We start from the raw sequence: 22,390 nt of genomic DNA on the forward strand, positions 1-22,390 counted from the left end.
TTAGGCCCAGACCACGATGTCTCGGGCTGTCGTTTTTGTGCGACTTTCAATAAACACACTTAAGCGTCAGGCGGAGTTCGCCCAACATTATTTTGGTAAAGCATTTGATTATAAAATGTCGTCTGATACTCAGACTACCGTTTTGTCCAAAAGACGCAAGGACAAAGACTGACACCACGCCAAAACCGGCTACACGTGGTCCGGTTCTCAGCGAGACGCCTATGCAGTCCCCGACTACCGACGCTTCTGTACCAGAGACCGCAGGTACCTCGGCCCTTACTCAGACTACACCACCGAAGCCACTGTTAGTGTTGAAACTCCTACCGGGGATAGGTCCACTTCCACCCAGGGTGTATTTAGACCTTCTTCCTTTTCCATTAAGGCCTTTACTAAGTCCAAATCAGCCATGCATCCCAAGAGGCCTGTTGCACAGGGCCCATCCTCTGGCCCCATGCCTAAAAAGCAGATGCTTAAAATGGCTGAGGATTTAATTACACTTATCAGGTGCTCCCAGCCCCCTCCAGACGAGACCCAGAGTGGAGGAAGATTCCCCCTCATCTGAACAGGGTTCCATTGTCTCAGAACATTCTGATGTAGAGGAACACTCGTACTCCCCGTATGAAGATTCGGATGCATAAGTCCATTCCTTCTGCATCTCCCCCTGAGGATTTCTCCTTTGGGGAAACCTTGCACACCTTGAGGGAGCACTTCCATTGGGAAGGCCAAGACTTTTCTGATTCCAAGAAAAGGCTTGGGGAACACAGACCTCTGGCTATACCTCCCGTCCTGGACATACTTGATGATGTTTACTCGGAGGCTTGTCTTAATCCGGATTCCCTGCCTCCGGCCCCAGTCAAACCTGATAGGTACTATAGAGTTCCTAATTCTCACAAATTTCTTTACAAAAGCCACAATGCTGACCCTGAAACAATTTCTCAAGGCCCCAAGGGAATGAAGGCCTCTACTGCCAAGAATCCACTTCCTTCCAAAAGAGAATCTATATCCTTAGAAAGATGGGGTAAAAAGGTATACACCTCTGCCACCCTAGCCATGAGAGCTTTAAATTGTCAGTTCCATATGCTTAAATATCAGCAGTTTCTGTCATCACAATTAAACAAAATGTCTGAGCCTGAACAACCAGATTTGAAGGAATTGCAGGATATGATGCATAGTGCAGAACAAGTGGGTAACCGCACCTTACAATGTGGCTATGATGCCTTGGAGGCCTCAAGTAGAGCTGCTATTACAGGATCAGTTATTCGTAGACGTGCCTGGCTTGGGGAACAAAGCTTGCCTGATCATGTTAAAGCTAAACTGCTAGATGCTCCCTTACAAAAGGATGTGTTTTGGCACTAATGCTGAGGAGGTACTACGAAAAATGGAAGAAAAAGCTAAATCTATGCAAACTGTCAAGGCCTTTCTACAGGTACAGCCACCACGTTTTAGCAGAAATTGGCCATCAAACTGGTCCTTTCCAGCCACTGACAAGCCCCAAAGAGGTAGATACAGGTGCACAAGGGGCAGAGGACAGTCTCAAGGATCATATAGAGGCAGACAATGGCAGCCCCAAGAGGTGGCGAAGACAGTGCACAACAATACAGAAAGCAAACCCAATGACTTCCTTCTTTTTCAGCCCAGCATCTCCCAGCTGGCAGCTCCCCTGGGAGGAAAGCTGGCACTATTTACAAGAAATTGGCATATCACAACAGACAAATGGATCCTGGATATTATAAACTGAGGCTACAGATTTCATTTTCACACTTCCAAAAATGAGAGGCATGCCAAACCTGCCACACAAAGGGCAGAGGCGCAAATACAAATTTCAAAACTCATGGAAATGAAAGCCATTCAAGAGGTTCCTACTCACAAACAAGGTCAAGGTTTTTATTCCAGACTTTTCCTGGTGCCAAGAAAAGGAACCGACTGGAGACCCATTTTGGACTTGTCCATCCTAAATACATTTCTACTCGTACCAAAATTCAAGATGCTCACATTACAGCAACTTCTTCCCATGCTGGTCAAGGAGTTTTGGCTGGTAGCATTGGACCTCAAGGAGGCATACCTGCATGTCCCAATCAGACAAAGCTGCAGAAGATGCCTCAGATTTCTTGCAGGTTCAGTCCACTATCAATTCTCTGCATTGCCCTTTGGCTCATCTACTGCGCCCAGAGTATTCATGAAATGCCTGGCATCAGTAATTGCATACTGCAGACTACAAGGGATACAAATTTACCCTTATTTGGATGACTGCCTGATCCAAGCGGACAGCAAGCACACACTACTGGAACATCTGGCTTATGCAACACGTTTACTGAATTCTCTGGGATACACAATCAAAGAGAAATCCAGACTAACACCAACTCAGAAAATAACTTTCCTGGGTGCCAACTTGGACACAAACACCCAGATGGCCTATCTTGCGCCAGAAAAATAAGGGCAACTATCTCAGTACTTCAAAAGCACTAGCAAATTGTACCAGGCTTACTGCAAGGAAAATCCTGCAGGCTCTGCATGGCATCTTGCATCCTTTTAATCCCATGTGCAAAGTTGCATATGAGGAAACTTCAGTGGTACCTGGTCTCAACACAGCCACAGCTTGGAAACAATAATACCAATAATTCCCTGTTTGCAAAAGGAATTTCTATGGTGGGCCCAAGAATGCCAAACGAACAAAGGCCTCCCATTCTGCAAGCCTCGAGCAAATCAAGTCATCACAACAGACGCCTCAGATTTATGCCTGGGGGGGCGCACATGACAGACAGGTGCATTCAGGGCAAATGGTCCCAAAAGGAAAAGCACCTTCATATCAATCAAAAAGAAATGCTAGCAGTGATAAATGCAATTATAGCTTTCAAGGACCTCTTGCATCCAGGACAATTACTTATAAGAACAGAACGCCACAGTAATATGGTACATAAACAAGGAGGAACACATTCATACCCCCTGTGCAGACTAGCCATGACACTTTGGAACTTGGCTCTGGAATGGCAAATCGAACTTCAAGCACAGTACTTGCCAGGTTTGGAAAACACATTGGCAGACAATCTAAGCAGAAATATGACAGATCCACACGAATGGAAGTTGCATCCACAGGTGTTTACAAAGATCATCCAAGCGTGGGGGAGGCCAGACATAGATCTTTGCCTCCCACAGGAATCAACTGGAAAAGTTTTTTTCAAGGACCTTTCACCCAAAGACCTGGAGAGTGAATGACTGAGTGCATTCAGTTGGACAGGATGGACAGTGTACGCTTTCCCACCTCTGCCCCTTCTACCAAAGGTACTCTTGAAAGCAAGAACAGACAGGCCGAAGATGATACTGATTGCTCCAGACTGGCCCAAGACAACACTGGTATCCACTCCTAAGGAGCCTAACACATACTCCTCCCTGGCCACTACCTCTAATGCCTCTTCTGCTGATTCAGCACAGCTACAAAACTCTTCACGGTCAGCTGAAAGCACTCAATCTTGCTGCATGGAAAATCCCTTAGCACCTCAGACTCACCTCACCAAAGAGGTGCAGGATGTTATTCTGGAGGCCAGGAGACCATCTACTAGGAAGACTTACTCCGCAAAATGGAAACTGTTTTGCTCTTGGAATGAGAAAAAAGGCCAGGACCCTAGAAAACTGAATTTGCCTCGGGTATTACAGTATCTGGCTGAGCTGCTAAACAGTGGGCTTTCATTTTCCTCCATAAAAATCCATGCCTCAGCCATTTCTGCAGAATTCAACACTGATCCACCTTTATTCTCTCATCCACTTTTAAGACAATTCCTCAGAGGGGCTAAGAATACAAGACCCCCAAGGAAACAACCAGTGCCAGCCTGGGATCTTAATTACATTCTAGAAAAATTAACATTGCCTCCCTTTGAGCCAGCTGCCTCAACAGATTTGCAATATTTGTCCTGGAAAATAGCTTTCCTTCTGAAACCCTACAAGCTGAGGTAATGGCCAGAACTACAAGCCCTCATGGCTGTACAGCCCTTCCTCACCTTCCATCAGGACAGGGTCTCCCTTCGTACCAACCCGTCATTTATGCCTAAAGTGGTATCCAGGGTAGCTTTAAATCAAGCCATACACTTACCTACCTTCTACCCCAACCCTCAAAACAAAGGGGAGAGGTTGCTACATTCCTTAGACATCCATAGACAGCTTCGTTATTTGGACAGAACAAAGCCTTTCAGGAAATCTGAACTTTTTGTGTCCTATGCTGTAGGAGCTCAAGGAAAGCCTGTTACCAAACAATTTCAAAAATGGATAGGCCATTGCATACGATTCTTACTCCTACCATGGGAAACCTGTCCCTGCAGGCATCAGACCACACTCCACCAGGGCCACAGCTACCTCTACAGCCTTCCTCAGAGGAGTTCCTACCAAAGATATTTTGGTGGCAGCCACTTGGAGTTCTGTACATACCTTCACTAGACACTACCACCTGCCTTTATTCCAAAACTAGAGCAGGCTTTGCCACTACTGTGTTGCAGGGCATTCTGGCTCAACCCAGTTCCACCTAGTGCCTACCACCCTGTGCGTAGCTTTGGGATTCTACCCATATGTGATTACTGCAGCTGTATACACTATGAACATAGTACAGTTTTGTACCTACCATAAATGTAGAAGTTAGAGTGCTAATACAGCTGCAGTACAGGTTTCCCTCCCTCCATCCCCTCTAGGTACAGGATTAGTGGCTAACTCCTCCTCTTATATCCTATTTTGGGTTATCCACCTATGGTGTATTTGCTTGCAACTTCTATTTTTTGATAACATTGCATTGTGTGTGTGTGTGTGTGTGTGTGTGTGTGTGTGTGTGTGTGTGTGTGTGTGTGTGTGTGTGTGTGTGTGTGTGTGTATATATATATATATATATATATGTGTGTGTATACATATGGCCTTATTTATGTATTGCCTTCCCTTTGGGGGGCACCTGACATCTGGGACAAAGACTGAAGAATATGGCGTCGGCTGTGACTTGTATACCCCTGTCGCACTGACGTCAGGGAAGAAGGCGACTACAACCGACGCCGGACCAAGACTTTGGAATTCGGCCGACCGAGGACCCGCCTGACGGCAAAGAACCCTTATGTGATTACTGCAGCTGTATTAGCACTCTAACATCTACATTTATGGTGGGTACAAAACTTTGGTGTGACCCACTTTATGGTGTTTGAGCACTTTTGAATTTAGCGTCTGAGAGTTAAGTATCTCATAATTTGTGAAGCTGCTACTTAAGCCACATTCCATAATTGGCCATGTGCTGCAACTTGGGTGCACTCTTAAGTTTTGTTACATTTGCATATGGTTATTCTACTCGTCCATCCTTCTGAGGACCAGCAGTTTGTGAACGTTGGTAGAGTCTGATGTATGGTGATGGCTCTGGTCAGGCCTGTACTTCCTATGAGGACACTGTAGTGGATTCTACTTGTAACAGGAGAAAGACATAACTGGTAGTTGTAATCTAGAGTTTTATTATCTATGTTCCACACCAGGATTACGATAAACTAATCATTTTTGTTTTTGTGACAGTTTGTCCAGAAAGACAACAACCTTGGTTGCAGTTATGGTTGGGAATTGCAGATGGCTTTGTTGCCATTTTGTGTACAGTGTGAATGGGACCAAGTCAGGTTGATTGTGTGCAGCTGCTTATAGAACATTTTTTGTTTTCACATCTTTGTAAGCATCCATGTTTATATTTTAATTTCAGCAGCTTGTGCAGTTATATTAATGGAGAAATTATTGATGCAATATGGCAACCCCACCCCAGGCTTTTGGATTTGAATGTGGTCTTCATAACTTGTTGGCCATAAATTTGCTTAGTTGTGGTGTGCTTACTGCTACTGCACTAACTCTAAAATGTCTTGTAAGACTGCAGGGTTGTGTTGCATTTGGTACGGTGGTGTACATTAGCTGATGCTGGCAGACCAGTAAATAGCAAGTGATGGCATTTAAAGGAGGAGATAATTTGGCTTATTTTGGGAGGGGGGACTAGATATGGATAAAATGCATATTGATTTTGCCACTGGAAAGAGCTGCATTGACTGCAGTCTTATTGTTGATGAAGCCATGAATCTTGAGACTTTTTGTCCAGGAGTTAAACATAAGGGCAGACTGTGGCACATTTTTTCCTGTTGGTTCTTTTTGTTGTCCTGCAGGAGTCTTTAAGGCCTACTGTGGTGTGAGTACATAATACAACTGTACTCCCTTGGCACACGCTCACTTTGGAGAGAAGGCTTAACATTTGTTAAATATGTAGGTAATTCCCTTTCCTTTTTAAAATAGTTACATAACAAAAAAAATTGTAGGTTTTTGGCTATGATCCTTATGTTCTAGGTTTTTGATTTGGTAGGATAGATGCTTGTTATTGCTTTAATGTATAGTGTTTGTTTTTCTCTTAAAACATATTTGAAATTTTATGAAAACATCAAGTTCTAGTAGAGTTTCTTTAATGCTTGAATTATTTTAGCCAGTTTAATTTACAACAGACTTTTTTTTTGTTTTTGCGTCCTCTTTTTAAAGGCAAAAAACTTCGTGTACAGTTGTCCACGAGTCGACTTCGGACTACACCAGGGATGGGCGACAAGACCGGCTGCTATCGGTGTGGAAAAGATGGGCACTGGTCCAAAGAGTGTCCCATGTATCAAAAAGACGGAACTAGCTCTGTGGGCCAGTCTGCCAGCTACTCTTCCAGCTCTAATGATCGTATTCCAACTGTCAGACCTTCTCCATACCAGTCTGTGTATGGAGATGATCCCTTTTATGATGGGCATGACAGAGTCCGTATTTCTGATTATTATGAGAGATTTCGTGTGAGGCCATATGATTCTGAATATGAATTGTATTCACAGCGACGGTTAAACCCCTATGAGGTGTCTCAGTCTGCAACGTTGAGACAGCTCTCTTCTAACCTTGGCCTTTATGAGAGAAGGCGTTTGCCTCCCCCTGTCACATCCAGTCATTACGAGCGGGACAGGAGTCCCTTGCGTTCCCAGTCAAGTTTGAGTACTACCAGAGAAAATGGCTACGTTTTGGAACGCACTCGTCTTTCTCCGATCCCGTCGGTGTCCAGGAGTTCTCTCTATGATTTGCCACGCTCTTATTTGGAACGGTCGTTGTATTAGCTCTTCAAGGTGAGCTTATTGCAGGTAACGGTGAAATTCTTGTTGTTTGAGCAATTAATTTGTAGTAAATTCTCAAGGTTGATGTAGTGTAGTGGCAGAGATTATACTGGACCTGCCATCATCCCAAGTTCAGGAATGAGGTTGGGTTGTTTGGAGGTGGGAGGAGGCTAACCATCTCGTATTTTCTTAAATTTCATGCACTGCTACCAGAGTTATTTACAAGTAAGCTGTATGCACAAGTTTGGTCTATGGGGGACCAAGAAATTATGCCAGTAGTGCCCTATGGGTAGAGTACTGTAGTTTGCTTTTTGCAAGCCGGTTTAGGCTCCACAAATTAACACTGGATCTGTACTGTACTAGAGCATTAGGGTAGTTTATTTCTGAAGTGGGTCGAGGATGTAGTAGATCCTGTTGGGAGTTAACTTGGATGTTTGTGGGCTTGTATGGTAGTTCAAGAAAAAAAATCTTGGTTCAAGACGAGTGGTGGGCTGCATAAAGGTGTCTGCTGTGCAGAGTCTCTTCAGAAATTGTGCAGCTTCTTGCAAAGTGGATAGTTGGATCATACCATCTCTTGATGTAGCATCGAATCACAAGACTTCTGGAGAGTGAGTTTGGAAGAAATGCTCATAGCATGTAGTTGCAATTTTCTTATTGCTTTTCTGTTTTACTTTCTCCGTGTTCAGAAACTTCTTTGTGGCCTAGAAGGTGATGGACATGTGTTGCTAGAACAGAAGTCTGCTACATTTCCTTCATTTTCATTTTTCGGTTCTTAGCTGGGAAACGGTGCCTTTTATTTTTGTGAAGGCAGATGTGGACAGGGGATGGTAAGGGAACTCATTTTTAATGAGTTTAAGGCTGTAAGTCATGTGATTTTACTTTCTCGAGTCCCTTTAAGCAAGGAGAGGACTAGCCCTAGAGTATGGGAAGGGGTGTGTCATGACTGATGTGACAATTGGATGGTCCACATCCACTTTTCTTCTTGACATTACATTTTCTCTGAAATTCTGTGTCTCTGTTCTGCACTTGGTCTTCTGTAACATATAATGTACTGCGGTATCACCCAAGTTAAAATTTCTCAGCATGAAAGGAAGGCTGGGTATTGCAAGTTTTATTATACCCAAGTCTAAGATGTTTCAGGATTTCTCTTCATGATGCTTGATGTATAGTCTTCAAATTCGGGGTCATTGTGTTTGGGGTAGCTGATAACGTTTTACTTGTAGCATGTTCTTCAGAGTACAAGTCGGAGGCTTACAGAACAGCTGCAGAATTGGCTGGTTTTATATCAGGCATAATCTTTCTAGAGGTTAACATCAGTTAATAGATTCTTAGGGAGCAGAGTGTAGCACATCTTTTCCTTGCTTTGTACAGTTTATGAACCATGTTTTGAATGTGATTTGCTCTTTTTTCAGGTTAAACTGTTTGCGTGCTGATCTTCTGTTAATTTTTCGCGAGCGTTCGTTTGTAAGCCACGCGAATTGCATCCACCTGCTGTTCTGTCTGAAACATGATTTTGCGTGAATTTTTAAATGGACATTTAAGCATTTTGGAGAGTCTAGATTCAGTTTTCTACAGACTTTGCAAAGGAGGTTTTCCCCTCACATCACTGCTGAATCTTGTGTACACATTTGGCAGGAAAAATTTTGTTGCCATAAATTGATTAAACTTGTTGAATTTCAAAACCTACTTACCTTCTGCAAGATTCTGTTTTTAAGTGGGAGTGGGTGAGCATTTAGCTTTGCCTGCAATTGCATTTTAATGTGTATTCTTGGGATAAAAAAATGCATTATTGTAAAGTTTGAATATATTGTACGTTTTATCTTAAAACAGGGTTAGAGATTGTCTTAAAATTAGTCTATTTCAGCTTCCTTCTGTTGGCAACAGAATAAAAGTCTTTTGAAATTGATTTTTTTGTGCCTTTAAATCAAGCTTCCATTGCTTTGAAATGCAAGCATTTATTTTGTAGCATTTTCATGTAAAACCGGTTCAAGCTTAATGCCTGAAGCACAAAGACAAGTAGGTAATAAAATTTCATTATAAACAGTTTTCTTACTTAAGTCTGGGATGCAAAGAAGTTGCAATTTGAAGTTGACAGATTCATTGCTGTTAAATTTATGTATTACTTTAAGCAGACTTGACCAAAAGATGTATCTACCCCACCCTCACTTTTGGGCTACAATAAATGTATCCATTTCTGTTTCAGCCACACACAGACTTGCATTTACTTGAAGTTTCCATCCTGCATCATAATTGTTAAATGCACAGGTATTGGTATTATTCAGTTGCATCACCTGTAAGGTCATGTGTTAAACACGGCACAAGCATTTTCTTGCCTAATTTATTCACAGGGTTGATCATTGTGTGGATGCCTGCTGCTGCGCTAATCATAAAAGATGTTTTGTCTCTGAACACCCAGCAATCCAGCCTGATTTCCTGATCTTTGGATATCCCCTGGCAGGCCGCCTCTTCGTGAAAAATACCAGTGGGATGCCAGGGGAGAGCAGCCTGCTCCTTCAGATGTGTTACTGAGTCATTCATCATCCAGATGCCCTTCAAAGCTATATGTACCTTTTTAGGATTTTTTGCATTCTTTAACTGCATTGTATATTGCAAATTATTTCCTAAAGTTGAACCTACTGCTTAAGTACAGTTATGATGGAGTGGAAACTTTATTCCGAGAAGCTGCTACTGGATCTATTAATGCAGAATTTGCATGACTTTGGTAGTCTTCCTTAAAACACTATTGCAGTATTCCAAAAAGTCTGAGATTATTACTGTTCTACTCGCTCAGTCTGGAGCCACCTGAGAAGGTAAAATAGCTAAAAGAGAAGGTAGAGAATGGCTCCTCGGTCCATAAAATAGAGGGCAATACATAAGAAAAAGGGGTGGAAGTAATGTAGGAATAGAGTAATCAGACAGGCATTCACTGTTGAGGTAAGTTTGTACACAGCTGTTCCATGTCTTTCTTTGGCTTACTGTTGTGTTATTCACACAGCTTAATATTTTGAAAGGGAAGATGGATTACTCTTAGGATAACCCTAGATCTCCAGAAAGACACGTACCCAGTAATAAATGAAAGTGTACATAGAAGACCAAAAGGATGCTTGTAGATTGCATCAGTTGCTTTGTAAAAGGCTCCAGAGGAGGTAGCAGTTCTAACTGGAGAAGGTAAGGATTTGGCATGGTGGACAGAAGTAAATGGATGTAGAAATCTAGTTTACTCAGAAGGGACTGCAACTTGTTTTCATGGAGGAAGCAAACAGCCGGTCAATTTTCCGAATGTCTTGTCTCACTCAAAATGAGTTACCTGTGCACATCCAAAGAGTGAAGGATTTGCTCACCCTTGTTCCAAGGGTTAGGCAAGAAGGTGGAAAGATTTATGGCCTGGTTGACGGGACAGCTCATCAACCTTGGGCATAAATATAAAGAGTAAGCCATAAGGGCTTTAAGCTCAAAAGAAGTGGATGACACTGGCTGTTTTTTCCAAGACAAAATTTAAGCCCTAAGCAGAGGGTATTGATTTTCTAATGGGTTCAAATGAAGGACACTTGTGCAAATCTGTAATCTTAAGCATAGAAAGTGGTGGTGGTTTCAGAAGCAAACCTACAGAAATGGCAGATAAGTGCCTTACTAGAGTAGTAGGCTACACCAGCTCTTAATGGCTCGTACAACTAAAAGATTAGTTGCAACCCTGGTTTGAGGAGGGGTCTGTTTGACTTTCTAGTGGTAGGTTTCCTCGCTTCCTGTAGAACCAGTAGCACCTCTTCAGAAAATGTCAGTGAGAATTCCATCATCCAAACTGTCAGAATGAGAAGTTGGGATGAACTAATAAATCCTTGTTTAAACGAGCAAGTCCACTCTGTGGAGTAACTTGTGATTACCCGTGGCTAGATAGAAAAGGGAAAATTGCTATGTGAGCAGAGTCGGCAGCAAAAAATTTGGCTTATCCCTGTGGATCTTTATGGAACCTTTTGGATTAGAATAAGAGGGGGAATGCATAGAGACCTACCCTCCCAAGGAAAGGGCAAGGAGTCCTGGAGCTGCTGTTTGAGAGGCAAATAGGTCTGTTCGAGGAATACCCCATATGTGGGCCAAGTACAAAGACATCCATGCATATGAGGTGGGGAGGGTCTTCCTGGACTTGCTTAGAAAATCCAGCAGGACATTGTTCTGGGAGGGAATATAAAATGCTTGTTTGGCAGCTTTGCATTTATGACCCGTTTCCAAGCTAGAAGTCAGTATGGATAGCTGTTGAGGCAAGTTCTTGCACAATTACTATTTTTGTCCATTTTCTTCCTTAGGGTAGTTGAACTAGTGGTATAAGTTGAGCTGTTTATAGATGACTGTGAATTAGTAGCAGTCAGTAAATCCCCAGATGACTGCCATCCTGCAGGACAGCTTGGTCGAAATAAATGCTAAAAATACATTGTTTTTGGGAAGTCCTCTACCCAAGGGAACTTACCACATTGACCAGACTGAGTTGACCCAGTTTGAGATTTGGAACTTTGTGGACAGTGACTTAACTTTTGCCCAACAGGTGTCCATTGTAAGAAAGCTCTCCTATGCTGCACAGGTTTTATAAACCAAGGTACTTCGTCTAGGGATTTAATTGTCCCCTTAACTCGTCCATTAGGTCAGTCACTGAGTATAATGCTTCATTTGACATGTAACTTTCCAAACACATGCAGCAACTGGTAATGCCCACAGCGATACCTTACTAAAAGGATAACTGCCAAACATGCCGTACATGAATTTGACTCAAACTTTGTCAGTATACTCTGTATCTTAGACTGCTGAGTGACCTGTGTTTGGCAAACAAGGCATCCTTTGACCCAGTACTGATGGATGTACTACACGTCGGATATACTCTTGTGTAGGGATCTAAAACTTCTACAGCATAAACAGAATGGTTTGGAGGGACAGGTGCATCTCTGAAGATACCACTGCCCTGGAACAGATTCCCCATTGGCATAAAACAAAACTCATCCCTGTCCATATTCAAATGCAATAGGATCTATGGATGGGAAACAGAAAATTTGTCCCAGAACTGCCCACTGTACTAATGGTTAGAGGCAGCTCCTAAATGCTTTATGCCATGCATGGGTCCCCTCAAATTATTTCTGATCTTAGTTGTAATCATTTGGAGAAGTGTGTAATTACTGTCCATGGTATGGATATGGCCAATCCCTGACCAAATGGGATAGGTTAATTCCAGCATAAAAATGGTAATTGGCTAGGCTTAAAATTGCCTGTAAGGGCAACTGGCGTAGTCCTTACTGTGAACCTATGCAGGCAACCTAAATGAAACAAATTCCTGAAGAGCCCTTTTATTTAGGGTTATCTTGCAGTTTCCTTCCTTAAGTGACTGCTTGTGCTCTTTGGATCTGTAAGGGTACATGCCTGCACATCAGAATTCTCAGTTGAAGAGGTTACTTTGCTTTCAACTGGGGGGGCATTTTCTTAACTTTTTGGTCTAACTACAGCACCCATTTCATTCACAGAATGCATGTTGGCAGTGGCCGCAGGGCTTAGTGTTTGTCTAAAGACACCTGGTTTCCAGCATTCTTGGCAGTGTACAGTCTGAGCACTCCAGGGATTTACTTATTTGGCTATTTCAGTCTTTGGCTATAATGGTGAAACAACAAATCTTAAGTTATTTTCAGGGAATGCATTCAGAACACTAGCTTGCTGAGCCTTTCGTTCATGTAAAATTCTGACCATTTTAATCTAGAATTAATTTTTCTGTAACTCTCTACCCTTGAGTAATTTGCTTCATGGTGTTTACCCTTCCTGAATATACTTATCTGAGCATACAACTGTTACCATAGGCAGAGTAAAGAGCATTTAGAATGGAGGGCAGTCGAGCCAAATCTCTTGGCAGATCCCATTAAAGCCCCCCAGTCTCCTGGTGGATGTGACCAGAGATGCTTCTATATGGTGATATGGCATTTTTAGAGCAGTCAAAATGCACAGGGTCAACTTCTGAGGCCAGTCTTGCACATCCGAACTTTGGAGATGGCGGTTCTCGCCTTGCAGGTGTTCTGGAAATTTCTAGTGTCCACTGACAACACTGCAATGGTTTTGGTATGTAAAAGACTGGAAGGAAGTCAGTGCTGTTTGTTTTGAGAACCTTGAGCATGTGGGCCTTTGCTTTGTCGTCATGTTGCTTGTGTTTATCACTTGCATTTCGTAGTCAGGATAGTCACTGGACATGGACTCTCTTCAGAAGAGGCCCAGAGAGAAGATCCAGTTGTAACAAAGTATGTAGGATATGTACACTGAGTGAAGCTTGTTGCAGAATCAATTGGATCTTATTCCTTATGTCTGTCCAGTCGGACATATAGGTCCTGTAGTCACCGCTCAAATCTGTTGTGGCAAATTTAGTGCTCCAGCCTTGAGCCCTTTAAGAATCTCTCCTTTCCTTAATGCATTTGTCCCCCTGACTAACTCAGATCTCACTTGACACCTTCCAGAGTAGCAGCAGGATCTGGGCAGATAAGTACTTCACCTCAAAAATTTCATAGCAGATGTCTCTTCTGTCTGGGTTAAACCAATAAGTTTTCAGATCTGTCTTTGATCCAAGACTAGCCATTTCCAAAAGATTTCAGCTTTCCAAGCTTTGATGTTGCTTCCACCCATAACTCCTAGCACTGACTGGCTACTACCAGATGTAGTTTCTCACCACCTGGGATAGCAGCTTGATCTCTAGCTCTGTTGGGGTTGTATCCTTTGCTTTGTGACTTGGTGTCTTGGTGTATTTTTAAAACCCCATTTCTCCCCTGCTCTTTATTACATAGGATAGTTAGTTTTTGTTATAAAAAAAAAAGCATGGTTTAGGTGTGATCTTGATGTTGGCAAGCTTTTCCTGCCTTGTCATGTTCGTTATGGCTGTGAAAGTTATGGTGTCCTGTTTGGGGTCTGTACTCCTGTTGAAAATATGTTCTTAAGACTTGCACATGATTGGTGCATCTGTCTGCTTTGGCTCCAGGGATGTTAATGAAAGGATGGCCAATCTTACTGAAACTGCTTTTGCCAGTTGGAGGCTTCTTCATCCTTTTCAGCTAGCAAGCACAAGGGTGATCAGGGTCAGAAGGAATTAAGGATCCTAAGCCTCTTGAGGGGGGTGATAAACGAGTGGTTCCCTCTAGTCAGCCAGATATAAAGATCCCAAGGTTTTCATCCTCTGTTTTAGCACTGCCATGAATCTTCCCACCCAATGACTGCAGAAGGCTTCTTCATTGCTTAGTTTCCCTAACTTTTTTTTTTTCTTTAGTATCCCTAGGTGGTTTTCTGTGAGGTGAGTTCCCTTGGGCAGGGTTCCAGGCATCCTTCACCTACTACTCACTGACAGCTTTCTCAATATTAGTCTTTCATCTTCACCCGATTCAGAGTGGTTCAAGCATGGCACTTGGCCTTCTACCTGCAGGAGGGCTTCCACGTGCCCCTTAGTAGCTTTCTTGTCCCAGACCGACCAGTCAGGAGTTTTTGAGACCTGTTAGAGCAGCTAATGTCCTTACTGCAGCCCAGGGGCAGTTGGGTCTAATTTCTTCAACCTTGGGCCCCAGAACCAGGGCTTAAGCTCCATTGAATTTGTTTCCTTCCTTGGGCCCATTGACTTTGGGCTTGCTGGAGCTGCTTGCCTTACCATTAGTGGAGTGTGATCTGGCAGCTTGGTAGATTTAAGCTCCCACCCCTGCCTTGGCCTTTGACTCTGGCTGTCTTGGAGCCGGCATTGTCATATGTTTGACCCTTCTGGTCTCTGAATCATCTCTTCTGTTTGCTAACGAGAGGGTCCCCCATGTTTCCCCATGAGGATGCTTCTTTTGGCACTGTGTATGTAGCTGCTTCAGCATCGGGGGGGGGGGGTACAGCTGACTCCCCATCTCTAGGAGTTGTTTCTGGAGGCATTTGGACTGAGCCCATCCATGTCTTCCACGTGCACTTGACTTTTTCTTTGAAGACATGGGAGAGAGTTTAATATTGTGAAACTCAAGCTCTGTAAAACCTGAAAATCTTGGCCACGCCCAAGGATCATTGGCTTTGGAGTAAGGATACTGACGATACTGTTGCAGCAGCCATCAAACAGGACATCTTGGAGGTGAATTCATTGGTCCACCCTCCCTAACAGGAAATGTAGGGTATTGGACTGGTTGGAGAAGTGACCACATTTGCAGTAAACGTTAAATTACTTTGCCCACTTGACTGTGAAACATTGTCTAAGGTGTTGAGTGGTTAAAACATCAGTCTTGTGAGACTCTGGAGTCTGAGACTTGTTTCACATGATGGTCTGTTGCTAATATGTCCATGTGTCTGCTTTCTAATGCAGCCAGTGGCACACCCAAGGCTGCAGACACTGGTGTTGCCATCCTTGGATGAGACTGACTTTGCAAATTGCTTTAAGGTGTATTTTGTTGCCCCCTATGATGACTGTCACTCTTTGGGCCTAAAGTGCAAGATAACTTGACCAGGAGCTAGCAGGATGGAAAGATGCTGTTTGCTATTGGAATGCATTTTGCTACCCCCTTAACAGACCTTCTCCAGCAATCAGAAGGGGAAAAAATGCCTGTTAAAAAAAAAAAAAAAAAAAAAAAAAAAAAGTACAGTGGACTTTTCAGGATGCTCCTCCAGAAGGTTCCCCTATGGCAATGAAGTAACCAGAATGGATGCTGACTGCATAGCATAAGTGGTCCAGTCAGGGTTGTTGCAGAGCTTTCGCTGGGAGGCCCTTCCATTGCCCCTGAAAGGGTGCCCAGGCGGTCTGCTCTGGAAGCAGTTTGGGAGTCATTTGGTTTTACAGCTAGAAGCTTTGTAAATCACCTTAGATGTATGGGTGTTGGTGAACCATAGGCTACATGATTCCATTTTTATTTCCCCCAAAAGAGAACAAACACCTTGTAGATGCCACCCTGTCCGAGGAGAGGCTGCTGACAAAATCAGAAAGCTGTTGGAAAATGGAGTTATCCAGGAGATGCAACCAGACCAGCACAGATCCAAGGAGTATTCCCCATTCTCTTTGGTTCCAAAGGAGGGACTGGATTTGAATTTGAGCAAATTCAATCACTTTGAAGTAGACCTTTCTGGATGGTCATGACACTATCCCATTCTGCCTCTTTAGGAAGAGAGATTGGATGTGCTCAATTGACTTCATGGATGCTTGTCATTTAAAGACATCAAGGTGGTCCATGAGGTTTCCACACTTCTGTCTGGGAGCCATTCGTTACCAATTCAGAGTTCTGCTCTTTGGTCTCAACCACAGCTGAGGGTGTTCATAGAGGGTGTGGCAGTTGTGACATCCTGGCTGAGGCTGCAGGGGGTTCCTTATCTGGATGATTGGATTCTGACCACCTCCATGAGGGCATCACTGGTTAGGGTCAGGTACTCCTTGCTCTAATTGTGCCATGCCTTGGGAATTGCTGTAAACCAAGTCCAAATCTTCAACCAGTCCAGACTGTTGAACACACACTGATTGCAAAACTCCCATTGGAGTATTCAGACCAACTCGGTGACTTATCTTGCAAAAAACTTCCTACGGCTGTGCTCCTCAGACTTGTAGGTCACATGGTGGAGGCAGGCTTTCCAGCGAGGTGCCACATTAAGATTCTGCAGTGGAAACTAGCAGTGGTCCTGCCTGTCTCCTATGGATTTCGGATCAAGTAGTTGGAGTTTTCACTAGTGTCAGACCTTTTCTTCCCCCCCCATGGGATCTAGTTGATTTACAGAAGCCATGCTTCAAATCAAGGTCTTGGAGGGGAGTGCAGTCCTCTTCTCATTGCAGGCTTAACAACCTCTGCAAGGGTTTGGCTTCTGTACAGACTGCCGATACCTGTCTGGTAACTGAACAACCAGAGTGTAGCTCTGGTACTGAAGAAAACTGCTAGGAACAGCAAACCAACAAGCAAATCGCCCACAGAACTCTAAACTTGAATGTGTTCAATACCAAACCTAGGTTAAAAACATCCACAGTTTAATGCTTTCGTCTACAACAGGAGTAGTACATAAGAAATTTGAATGTACTGCTTGTGGAAGCCATTTTAAAACTTAAGTGCAGCAGATACACCTGTGTAAACCAATGTGAAACAGAAAAACACTAAAAATAAGTCTGCTTGTTAAAATGTGAAACAGAACACAGTAGGCAAAACCAATACTACACAAAGTTTGAAACCATTATATTCTGCTGACTCTTACTACTGATCATAGTTATTTAATCCAGGATAGTTGGTAGCACCCAGCTTAAGCTGCAGTGACCTTTTCCAATGAAGCAGTTTGTTCTGCCAGTTCCCTACATAAGGAAAATTTTGTATTTGCTCAAATACTAGAAATGTGAACTTGTTACAAACAATGGACTGCCTGGCACACACTTGCTCTCCTTGTGTTGAATACTGTAAACGTTTAACGCTTATTCAAAACATTCTCAGTTTTTCCCACACAGAAAGCGGGACATGATGCACATGTAGCCAGATAAATCTCTCTGAGAAAAGCAGTTGTAAGCTCCACCTTGCACAGAACAGTCACTCTGCTTAAAAGGGTGGCATTGTAACAAGTGCTTATATAGGGGTGCTGATGACGATACCCACATTTCCTGGTTGACAAATCGCTTATGATCACTAGATTTCTCAAGAAGGGCTTTTATGATGGACTTATTTTTGGTAAAAGATGGTGTAGAAAAACTTTGCTTTCATCGCATTGTAGCATGAACCAGTTCTTTTGCAAAATCTTTTCAATGTCCTTGACATCCAGAGTGTAATGCTGGACCCTATTTGTTTGGCCATTACAACCAGTTTGTCGTGTTGAGCTGATTCAGCCCTTTCATGGTGATGAGGGCATTTAGTGCTTGCCATATCCTTGGTTGAATCCAGAAATGGTGGGGGGGTGGGTGACCACAATCCCAAAACATCTTAGAAAGCCGAATTGTTCAAGACTCACTACATCCAAGAGGTTCTGATAAACTGATGTTTTATCCACCCCCCCCCCCCTCTTCTGAGGGAAGGGGTGGCAACTGGTTAATGTGTTACGATAAGTGGACTTGTAAATCCTGGTAGTGAATTCTTCATATCCTTTTCTGAGGTTGGTGTCAAGATAATCTGGTCATGTTCAAAGGAATACGTGAGCTTCAGAAAGGAGGTGCTGGCTTGTAACTATGGTATGACTTCAAGTTAGACACTTTTTCCCAAGTAAATTAGTGCATGCTGGAGGTTATAATTGCTGTTCTCAGTTACTTACCTGGCTACATGTGCATTGTGTCCTGCTTTCTATGTGGGAAAAACTGAATGCTTTGAATAAACATAACATGTTTACAGTATTCAAAATGAGGGTAGTGAAAGTGTTTAATTTACATTTCTAGTTCTTGAGCAAATACAAAATCCTCCTTATGTAGGAGACTGGCAGAAATTGCTTCAACGTGAGATGTCATGGCAGTTTTAAGATGGATGCTACCACCTTTCCTGGTCTAAATGACAGTATTTCTGTCAGCAGTGAACTAAAATGGATAGCTGGCAGAATGATCATATCAAATTTTTAGTATTTTTTTTCTCTGTTTTGGTTCAGGTTTTAAAAGTTTTGATGTATTTTTAGTCTTAGTTTCTTCTGTTTTACATTGAATTCTGCTCCAGTAAGTTGTGATTGGTTTACATGGGAGGTGTTTTCACTTGGCTTCCACCAGCACTATATACATAGTTCTGATGTCTTAGTGTTACAGATAAACTCTTAACTGTAGATGTTTTCAACCTATCTTTGGTATTGAACACCATTCTTGAAGTTTTGAGATGTGTAGCGGATTTGCTGTGAACAGCCAGGGAGGAACTCCTCACATGTAGGAGACCATGAGCATCTGGCAGTGGGTAGTTTCATCTTTATTTTTTATATTGCTTTAATATTTTAAACTTTTATTGAATTGTCACTTGTGATGTAGGAAAATATACAATGTTAAGTTGTCAATCTCGCCTTCATTCTTGCTTGATGGGTTCGGAGCCGATCCTCGGCTCAGACTCGGCACTTGCTAAGCTCGAGAGTCACTTTTACCAGCTCGAGGCAGCCCCATATCCCATGATGCAAGGCGGTAAGTACCCAGATCTCGTTTGCCGCTTCGCTGATGAGGTCCTCCTTTTTTTTTACCAGCTCTTGGTAAGTGATTTATATATTACTGTTTTTGTCCCTTTTTTCACTTTAAACTTACTTTTAACAGTTTTAGTTTAGATTTAGTCCCTTTTCTGACTAGAATTTCCCTCACTCCTTAATTTTTTTAGTCAGGCCTTCTCCCCTCCCATCCCCCCCACCCCTTGTTAGGGTGTGTGTGTGCGCGAATGTGAGAGGTTAGTGATTTCACTAATTTTGGGATAATTGTTTCTTGGGCTGTGTTGTCTGTGTTTTTTCTGCAACTATGTCCAAGGAAAGGGTCTCAGGCTTTAAGAAGTGACTCTTGCTGTCAGAAGATGTCTCTGACAGATGGTCACACTTCTTGCTTATACTGCCTGGGACCTCTCCACCTGCAGGACTCCTGTGCGATTTGTCATTCCTTTAGCCAGAGAGTCCTGCAGGAGAGGGGAAACAAATTGATTTTGAGGGGCCTACTTAAACCGGAGGGCTCTCCGGCTAAGTCAGCTCCGAGCAAGACTTCCAAGTCTTCCAAGGCCCAGGCTTCTGTGTCTAAGCCTGCGGCCTCGGCTCAGACTCTTTCCGAGTCTAGATCGGCTCCGGCTGGAGCCGATCCTGGTTTGCACAAACCATCGGCACCGATGGCTATCGGTGCCGATATTGGTTCGGTCACATCGGTGCCTGCTCCGATCGGTTCCGACCACCATGTGGCCCAGGCTTCGGTGTCTGTGCCGACCGGCTCAGACACCCTTACTTTTATGTGTGTATCGGCTCCAGCCGGAGCCGATGCATCGAAACCTTCTGTCGGTGCCGAAAAGTTGTCGGCTCTGACAACACCCATGGTTTCATCGGCTCCGATGGTTCCTTCGAGGAAGAGGTCCAGGTCCCCTTCCTTGGAACTGATACTCTCTGCTCCGGCTTCTCTCGGAACGGAGCCATCGGAGCCGATCATCCAGGTCGTCCAGGCTTTCTGACCATGATTTAGAGGGTGGTCAGATTATTAAAATCACAGGCACTGGCCCAGATGCTACATAGTCCGTCTCAACAGACGACTATTAGTCCACACCCCATTGCAGTTCCTCCTTCGACTCTACCCCAGAGTTTGGAGCTGGAGTCTTCGGGAATAGTTTCTGCTATGGCTGGGGGACAGATACCCCCCCCCCTTCTGCTCCCTCAGCCTCTACTCATCTCCTCTTCGAGACCTTCCTTAGAGGGATTCGGTGGTCGGGCTTCCCTGGTCTCCTCAGAGGGGGTGAGTGGCATCGGACCCTTGTCCGACCCCACTCTTCCCCTTGGAGCCTCGGCCTTGGTGAGCTCTGCTCCGACATCTGCCTCTGAGCCTTCCCTTTCGGTGGGCCCTGGAGTTCCTGGTTCTTTGGAACGGGTTCTCTCTGACCTCCCTGGGAGGGGAGCCTTTGAGGTGATGAGTGTGCTGGCCACTGGTCTCAGCCAGCAGTCTGTTCCCTTAGCTCCTCCCTCTACGGTGCCTGTCGATATCTCTGCCATCTCTCTTGCTCCCGGACCCAGAGATCCTCCGCCTCAGGTTTCCCCACTGGGAAGAACCCCCTCTTCCAAGGATTCTCCTGATCGGTCAGGGGATCCTCTGCGCAAGAGGACCTGTAAGAGGAAACACGTAGACTCCCCCGAGTCTGTCACTTCAGATACCGACTTAGATGAGTCGGAAGGATCCCCAAGATCCCCCTCTGAGGATGTCTCCTTTTCAGACATCCTAGAACTCCTTAAACAGAGGGGAAACTGGCCCTCCAATAATCCCTCCGAGGATGAGTCTGTATACCTGGAGGCTTTTGGATCTCGGCCCTCCACCTCCAGGGTGTCTCCGCCTTTCGACCCCCTTATGCAGGTTATTGCTCGAAAGGCTTGGGCTGCTCCTGACTCTGTAGAGCCAGTTCCTAGGAGGCCTTCTAAATTTATTACTGCCTCTTCGGACAAGCAATTCCTCACGAAAGGTGTCCCTGCTGATGCCATGGTGGTGGCTGCTGCCACTAAGAAGGAACTTGCAGATCCTTCCGTACCTGTCCATCCTCCTAATAAGGACTCTAGGACCATGGATAGGTATGGTAAGCAGATGTTCTCTTCAGCGACCTTTGCTATGCGCTCGCTGAACTACTTATGCCACTTTGCCAGACTCCAAAGGGATATCCTTAAGGAGCTAGGTGAAGCAGTACAGGATCCCACAGCTGCAGGGGCTCAAGAAAAAATTGCTTCGCAGCTAGGAACCCTTAATTCTATTGCTAACTCCTCCATGCGTCTGATATCCTATGCAGCAGATGGAGCGAGTAGGGCCGCAGGTACAGGTGTGGCTTAGACGCCAAGCCTGGATGCGGCTCTAATTTTGCAGATCCCTTTAAGGCGTCCTTCACAAACTCTCCCTTTGGGTCAGCTTTGTTTGGCCCTCAAGTGAAGGAAACATTGACCAGGTGTGAGCAGGACGGCAAGACTCTTTCTGCCATAGGGGTCCGTTTTTCCACCCCTTCTAGACCTTACCCTAAAGGACAGAAGGGTGGCAAAATGTGGTTCCGCAAATCCCAAGGAGTCACGCCGGATTCACGTGGTCAGTTTACCCCTAGAGGCAGAGGGGGTAACAATAACAGACGCTCTAGAGGCAGAGGGGTCCACAAAACCAGGGAAGCAGAGAGCCTCTCTCTGACAAGCCCTTTCAGCATCCCTGAGATGTTGCCCGACTGTCCATCCTTGGAGGCAGTCGGGGGAAGACTATCGCTGTACCCAGAAGCCTGGCTTTCCCTAACTCAAGACAGATGGGTACAGTCGATCATATCCGAGGGTTACAAAATTCCTTTCGAGGAAACTCCCTTCTCTTACTCAAATTCCCTTCCAGATGTGCCACCCGGTCTAAGGGAAATTGCAGAGTTAGAAGTTTTAAAACTTCTGCAAAAAAGAGCCATTCAGCCAGTTACAACAGATCATTCAGAGCCCGGAATCTACTCAAGATTCTTTTTGGTCCCCAAAAAGACAGACTGGAGACCAATATTGGATCTCAGCAGACTCAAGTATGTGAGAGAGACAAGATTCCGAATGGTCGCACTTCAGTCAATTCTGCCCTTCTTACAGAAGGACAACTGGATGTGCTCAATAGATCTTCAGGACGCGTACTATCCCGCTCCAGAAGGTTTCTCCGCTTTCGGCTGGGGTCCAGTCATTTCCAATTC

The 22,390-nt window shown here is 44.3% G+C and overlaps 1 protein-coding gene across 3 annotated transcripts in view; it reads left to right on the plus strand.

Moving 5' to 3' along the window:
- Positions 1–9,320, plus strand: part of LOC122805661 (RNA-binding protein 4-like) — a 76,521-nt gene extending 67,201 nt beyond the window's left edge. Inside the window, exons 3-4 of one of the 3 annotated variants that reach the window (XM_044075972.1) lie at positions 6,514–7,139; positions 8,525–9,320. In XM_044075972.1, the coding sequence (XP_043931907.1) occupies positions 6,514–7,115 (602 nt within the window). In that variant the 3' untranslated portion in view covers positions 7,116–7,139; positions 8,525–9,320. The remainder of the gene's footprint in view (positions 1–6,513; positions 7,140–8,524) is intronic. The other 2 variants (XM_044075971.1, XM_044075973.1) reach the window with 2 other exon arrangements.
- Positions 9,321–22,390: the final 13,070 nt, after the last annotated feature.

This window comes from Protopterus annectens, chromosome 6.part1 (assembly GCF_019279795.1).
Source record: "Protopterus annectens isolate FY-2018-M chromosome 6.part1, PAN1.0, whole genome shotgun sequence".
Taxonomy (NCBI): domain Eukaryota; kingdom Metazoa; phylum Chordata; order Ceratodontiformes; family Protopteridae; genus Protopterus; species Protopterus annectens.